General features: G+C 44.9%; 1 protein-coding gene across 5 annotated transcripts; it reads right to left on the reverse strand.

The window, feature by feature from the left end:
• Positions 1 to 434: 434 nt before the first annotated feature.
• Positions 435 to 6806, reverse strand: LOC121559963 (zinc finger protein 384). Of its 5 annotated transcripts, none has more exons than XM_041873000.2 (11): positions 6376 to 6806; positions 5544 to 5608; positions 5206 to 5407; positions 4981 to 5100; positions 4698 to 4864; positions 4425 to 4495; positions 3348 to 3572; positions 2705 to 2872; positions 2263 to 2341; positions 1968 to 2126; positions 435 to 1792 (listed from the first exon to the last, which is right to left on the reverse strand). In XM_041873000.2, the coding sequence occupies exons 2-11, from the start codon at positions 5601 to 5603 to the stop codon at positions 1406 to 1408; spliced, it is 1638 nt and encodes a 545-aa protein (XP_041728934.2). In that variant the 5' UTR covers positions 5604 to 5608; positions 6376 to 6806; the 3' UTR covers positions 435 to 1405. The 5 variants fall into 5 exon arrangements, with proteins under 5 accessions (XP_041728934.2, XP_041728932.2, XP_041728933.2 ...); XM_041872998.2 differs by having other exon boundaries at positions 4425 to 4513; XM_041872999.2 differs by lacking the exon at positions 6376 to 6806 and adding an exon at positions 5872 to 6317 and having other exon boundaries at positions 4425 to 4513.
• Positions 6807 to 6868: the final 62 nt, after the last annotated feature.

Raw genomic sequence — 6868 nt, forward strand, 5'->3', positions numbered from 1 at the left:
TCTGACAAGACATGGCAAGTTAATATGGATATATATTTTTTTAAGAATGGTACAGCCCACACAGTAAACCGCCGATTCCACTATTATTGCTCACGCTAATGTTGTTCACGAGACTTCTTATTTGCATGACACATCACACTACAGCAGATCAATGAATCAAGCTTTTACTAGACAGATAGGCAATCAACACTGCCAACTTTGCCAAGTCCTTACATGTATCATGCATTGGGGCAAATGTACATCTACAGCTGTCATGTTCAAATGTGACATTCAGTGTCATTCAAACTAATAATACCTCTGTGGTTACAATAAAATAAATCGCATCATGCATAGGAGCAACAACTCACCCGTTCAAACATAGGCTATCTTCAAAGTTAATCTTTATAATTACTGCAAGTGCACAATGTGTTACAGGGATAGAGAAAGGCAAATTGTTGGATTTCAGTGAGGTTTTTATTGTTTGATAAGAGAAAACACACTGCATTTTCATGTGTCAGTCTATTTGTAAAGGCTCATACACTTTAGTATAACAGTAATGGAAGTATAGTCAGAATATATTTGGATAACTTAGGACACAAAAAATAAATACTACAAGGATTACATAAAACACGTACCAGCTGATCACATTCACTTCCCAGTTCTTACAGGGTCATGTGAGATAAACAGGGCTTGATGATAGGCTTAATATCAAAGTGTTATATAGTATGGATTATACATTTATTTTTAACAGGCACACATATACACTGGTATGTATATCAATATATACTTTTGCAGGCCTTTTTTCTTTCCAGAAACAGAAAACAGAGCCTACTTCCCTTTTTTTCAGTGAAAAATATTTATGTGAGCACATTTTACAAGGTAGATTACAGTAACCATAATGACAATGATGATGTAATCAAAACCTGATAGTCTCTGTGGGAAAGTAGAAAAAGTTACCTTGACAGTTATCTGTCAGTTTCAGTTACACACTTCACAGACATGACCCTAATCAAAGTTGTGTTTGTAGGGAGGAGCAGGAGGATATAAAATAGCCCCCCACCCCCCCAAAAAATAGAAAACATGATCTCTTCACTCATTCTTCGTCTCTCTTCCTCACCATTGCAGTGACGGACAGAGAAACACTAATTTACCAACGGTATACACTAGCCATCCATTATAAAAGAGTACAAAAACACACAAAGTCAACATAGGCATAATGAAATAAAACTGAGAAACAAGTACCAAAAAGTCCTCTATTTCCAGACTCCTCCATCTCTGTTTGAACATCTCTTAACTTCCTCTTCCATTATCCACCTTTCAGGCACAGTCACATCTTCCTATATCCCCTCTGTATTGCTTTTATCCACAGTCTGTCCATAGGCCTCCTCCAGTTTCTCTCAGTCTCTACCACTCCTCCCTCCCACCCCTATGAGTTTAGGTGCTCCACCTGAATGGTGGAGGTAGCCACGGTGAGACAGAGGTCCTTGTGGGTCGCTAGGTCCGCCACACTGACTGTTTTGAACTGGATGTCCCCTGCAGCAACTGTCTTATACTGGTGCAGGTCAAAGGGGCAGGATGCCGTCTCTGCCTGAGAGTAGCTGCCCTGGTTTTGCCCCTGGTTCTGTTCTTGTCCATGACCTCCACCTTGTCCTCCAGCTCGGTCTGCCCCACTATCGGTGCCCTCTCCTCGGCCTTGGCCATGAGAACCTCTCTGGTTCTGGGTATGGCTTTGGTTCTGCTGAGACTGCTGTGCAGCTGCCACAGTGAGCGGGTCTGAGTTGTGCTTCTGCATGTGTTTCACCAGGTACGTCTCCTGAGAATAGAATACAGAGCGTTAGAGTGAGAGTTGACAAGTGTGCACAAACACACTATGCACAGACATGCACTATACATGCACACTGTCTGAAGCCTGTGAAAATGTCAGAGTCGAAAGTTAAAGTTCTGCGACTACTACATGCCGGATGCCTTAACAGTGGTGTTTCTCTTACAGAGGTGTATGTGCGGTTGCAGAGTCCACAGGAGTAGAGCTTGGCGTGTTTGACCGTGTGAGTGGACAGGTGGACTTCCAGACTGGCCGCGTCCGTGTAACCACGGTTACAGTTGGTGCACTTGAAGGGTTTATCCTTGTTGTGCTGCCGTCTGTGGGACTGGAACAGAACAGGACCGTTCAGGACACATCTTCAAATGGGTATTTATACTAATGCAACTACTAAGGGTCAGTGTTACTAAGCTTTCACCACTGGGAATAAAAACAAAAAAACAAAGAAAAGGGATAGTAGTCACCTGTAGGTTGGAGAGTTGTGTGAAGGATTTCTCACATCCCGGATGAACACACTTATAAGGCCTGTCTCCTGTGTGGATCCTGCAGAAACATGGAAAACACAACCGGTAAGAAGAAGAGAGAAAAGAGGGGGGAGAAATGTAAACGGTCCCTCCATATTCTCCTTTCAGCTATCCTGTTATCCACACCATTGCGGATGAGGGAGATGAAGAGAGGAAGCCACTGTAGACTATTGAGATGCCCGCACAGACAAAATACTATTGAGATGCGCGCGCCCCCACAGACTGTTGAGGCTCCCACAGAAAAGACTTGACATGACCCCCACAGAAAATACTATTGACATGCCCCCCTCAGAAAATACTATTGAGATGCCCCCCCACAGAGAAAAGACTATTGAGATGCCCCCACAGAGAAAAGGGCAGATATGTAGGACATCAACCTCACCGGTTGTGCTGCTGTAGATGACTGAGCTGTCTGAAGGACTTCTGACAGAAAGAGCAGGTGTAGGGTTTCACCCCTGTGTGGATGCGGAAATGCTGGGCCAGATAGCTGGAGTTGGCAAAGGATTTAGTGCAGTGGGGACACTTGTGGGGCTTGGACTCTGTGTGGTTTCTGGAAGCAAGAAGAGAGGATGGAGAGAGGGAGGAGGGGAGAACAATGTTGCTTTTCTTTAAACCTGTATTGATAGTAAAAATCACACTTAAACCCCCTCTATTACTGAGTGCCTGACTTCTAAAAATCACAAAGTTTCGCTGAAACTTAAGTCTTCCACTCTGACCTAAATTATTGTATGTAATAGTGTGTGTGTGTGTGTGTGTGTGTGTGCGCGCGTGCGCAAGAGAGAAGCAGCAGTGAAGAAGTAAGGACACCAAGCAGACAGACTGAAGAGACAAAGAGGGACTGGAAGCAGAGACCACACACAAACGTGCGCACACACACACACAACCTGCGTCTTGCCTTTTCACAGACATCCCCACACACACACACACAGTGCTAGCAGCCAATAGAGGGGAGGGGAGAGGGGCAGGCTAGGTAGAGCCTGCAGGGTAGAGCAGGTCAGGTCAGGTGGAGCTGCTGTGAGCAGTACCGTGTGTGCTGCTGTAAGTGACTGAGCTGTCTAAAGGACTTCTGGCAGTAGGAGCAGGTGTAGGGCTTGGCCCCGCTGTGGATGCGGATGTGCTGGGCCAGGTAGCTGGAGTTGGCGAATGACTTGGAGCAGTGGGGACACTTGTGGGGCTTGGCCTCTGTGTGAGACTTGGAGTGGATCTGCATGTCTGACTTACTGAAGAAGGTCACCGCACACATCCGGCACCTACGGGACAGAGACAGACACACAGACCAGGGAGGGAGGGAGGGGGAGAAACGGAGAGATGAAAATACAAAAAGCAAGGACAAAGAGACAGGGACATGAGAGATGGGCAAGGGAGAGGGCAAGGGAAGGGGAGGAAGATAGTGGAAGGAGGCAAAAAAGAGGGGTGAAGCATGAGACAGCAAGTGGGGAAAACAAAGGGAGAGAGCAAGAGGAAAAAGAGAAGAGGATAGAAAGCAAAACACAAGGGAGCAGATGAAATGAACGAGGGATGTGAAAAAAGAAGACAAGAGAAAGAGGGGGGAGAGAGAAAGAGGGTGAAATCAGTGAAAACAGCAGGAAAAAGAGCAGATTCTGCTGAAGCAAGACATAGAAAGACAAACAGAGATAGCTTGAAAAGGTAGAAATACTGTATGAAGGAGAGATAGAAAAAAGAGAGAACAACAAATAGGACAGAAGTAGGTGAAGGAGTGCGTGTCCAATGTGTGCAGGGATGCGCGTGTGTGTGGGGCGGACGCATGAGGGAGGCAGAGAATGTGTGTGTCCATGCTGTAGAGAAAACACACATTGTGTTCCAGAGCGCAGGTACGTACACATAGTGAAATACTTAAGCAGGTGTGTGTGCTGCCACAGCATGCAGTGGAGTCGTTCTGTGGTTTGTGTGTGTGTCAGAGAAAGAGAGAAATGCCCGTGCCCAGCAGCACCTAGTGTTCATCCACAGCCTGTGTCTAACCTTTCCTGACTCTATCATCTACAACATACAGGTGTGCAAGCATTCCACAGCTTCACATTCCTATGGGGATGCACAGCACGGCAGGTGCTTTTTGGCCCTTCTGTGACGCCGTAGGTCCGTACCTGTAGGTCTTGTTGCCGTCTTTCCCACTGTGGTCCTCGTCGGCGAGGTCGTACGGGTCAGTTGTATAATGCTGCGAAGACATAACCACCTATCAAATGTCACACAAACATTAGAATCACATTCATCATATTAAAAAGGCACTCTGTTGTAAAAATGTCTACATAAAAATTTTTGGGGAAAGAAAATCAATAACCTGAGCTTAGTCTGGAAATGTTTTAGTGGGAATAGGTTTTATTTTGGTTACTATGGAGTTACTATGGTAACTGTCTCACCTGCCCTCCCGACGCCAAGTGAGCCAGAATCAACGCCTCATTTCCAGCGGAGAGGGTGTGGCCACCGGCAGGCCCCGCCCTCCCTAGTGTCGACTTCTTCTTCCTGCCTCGCTTCGAGGGGGTCGGCATGACGACCACCTGGGGGGTTCCACCTTCCTGTTTCTTGTCTAAGGAAGTGATAGAAAGGAAAAATATGTGTGAGAGTCTGATAGTATGTGACTGAAGTGTGCATTTTTCAGAGTTAGGATAATGGAGGGTGGCGACAATCGTGTGTGTGTGTTACCTGGAGCGTGCAGTGTAGAGACGATCATTGTGGTGGTGGGATGTCCAGACACGAAGGACTGAGAGGAGGAGGCAGGAGAGACCAGCTGCGTGCCTTGAGGGGTAGTGATGACCAGACCCGCTGCAGAGAGAGGAAAATAAAAATATGATACAAAACAGACATTGATGGGAAAAAGACCATGCCAAAGTGTGATAAATACTACACTAACAGTTGACACACACACACCTGCTGTCATGATGCCAGTGGAAGGTACAGGCACCACAGTGATGTTCTGGGTGTGAGGGGGGTGTAGGTGACCCCCTTGGCCCTGCCCCCCTCCCTCCTGCTTGGGGACAGTGAGCATGGCTGTCTGATAATGAGAGGAGGAGGGGAAAGAAGTGTTCTTCTCCTGGTCCTTCAGCTGCTTCAGGAACATGGCGTTCTCAATCTGACAGCGAGAGAGAAATCCTTCTTACAAAATTCCAAACTCCAAAAAGAGTAATGTTTCTAACAGTGCTATAGTCCAAAGGTGTCACTTGCAATATACTTTAACATTTTAAACTGACATTTTTCACTAAACGTACCTGTCCTTGTACAGGCAAAGGGGACCAGAAATACTGAGGGTTAAAATGGGAATCCTCCATAACTTCTGTAATGAAAGAGTAACACCACCATATCACCACTAGACCAAACAGCTAATCACTCATCAATTGAAATAAAATTGGCTACGTTGTTGCACATCCGACTGACACCTTCGGTGACAGGCGACAATGACCTGAAGTCATTGAAAATGTCACTTCACATAAGCTACCTAGCTAGCTAATGAAACAATAATGAGAGTTACGTTGGTACTTTATTTGGTTAGTTAGCCGAAATATTTGGACATATGGGCTACACAATAATATGACTTACATCAAGCTAGTTAGGTAATTTAGCTGCCTACTGTAAAGACGCATTGTGGAATGTGGTTGCATAGGAAGGAGGACCGTGCTAGCTCGCTATTACATGGGTTTCCCCCTTCAAAGTAATTCATTTGGTGATACAATGTAGCTAGCAATCATTCGAACAAAAATAAGATGTCTAGCTTGCTATTTGTTAGCAATTTGCTGAGATGCAAGCGTGCAACTCCATTTCAATTCCTTGCTAGGCGTGCACAGTTAGTTAGCTAGTTAGATGCTCTAATAAAAACACGAGAGGAACGTTATCTGACTCTCGCTCTATTCGATGCCTGTGAAAATAGAAAAAGCAAAGCACCCAAAAAATTCAAGGATTTTAAAAAAACTGAAGAGGTGAGAGAAGAAAAAAAAAACAATCTAGCACAGACTTCCGGTCAGACAGAGAAGAGATTCGTCGGGTGCAAGTCGCTCAAATTGGAAGATAAATACTATGATTATGAAGCCAAATAACAGTATTTACCGGTGCTGACAACGCTTTCTCCCTTCCAGGAATTCCCGTGGACCGGGACACTTCAGAAACTCTGTAAAAATCTTTCAGATTTGACAAATTCACCGAGTTTTTTTCTCCAATTTTTTTCTCTTTTTAATATTTTTTTTTTCTTGTGGAGTCGCTTGTCTGCGCTGCACTTCCTTCGAAGAAGGTCGAGTAAACTCTGTGAGAAACAAAGCGCTCTGAATGTGTGGTGATGTCATTTCCGTCGAATGAGGTCTAATTTTTAAAGCTTGAAATTAATTGGTACTATCGCTATGCTATTAAACATATAAAACGCTAATCAATGTCATTTTCTCCTTCTGCGTATTTTACTGCCATGCAATACATTTTTTATGTCCCACAAGAAGTCTAGTCTAGTAAGACCTCTGAAGCCCAGAGTACAGTGACAGTCCCCAATCAGTCCACATGGTGTCGCCAAATATTTTTTATAACTCAACGTTCTATCTGTGGTCGCTATAAG

This window comes from Coregonus clupeaformis, chromosome 28 (assembly GCF_020615455.1).
Source record: "Coregonus clupeaformis isolate EN_2021a chromosome 28, ASM2061545v1, whole genome shotgun sequence".
NCBI lineage: Eukaryota > Metazoa > Chordata > Actinopteri > Salmoniformes > Salmonidae > Coregonus > Coregonus clupeaformis.

Bases quoted from the DNA above. Each gene is read 5' to 3' on its own strand.
- LOC121559963 (XM_041872998.2), bottom strand. From the start codon at position 5,603: ATGGAGGATTCCCATTTTAACCCTCAGTATTTCTGGTCCCCTTTGCCT. The intron at 4,865-4,980 runs GTAACACACACA...TCACTTCCTTAG, and splicing joins CTCTACACTGCACGCTCCAG to ACAAGAAACAGGAAGGTGGA. The intron at 3,573-4,424 runs GTACGGACCTAC...TCTGTCCCGTAG, and splicing joins GACGGCAACAAGACCTACAG to GTGCCGGATGTGTGCGGTGA.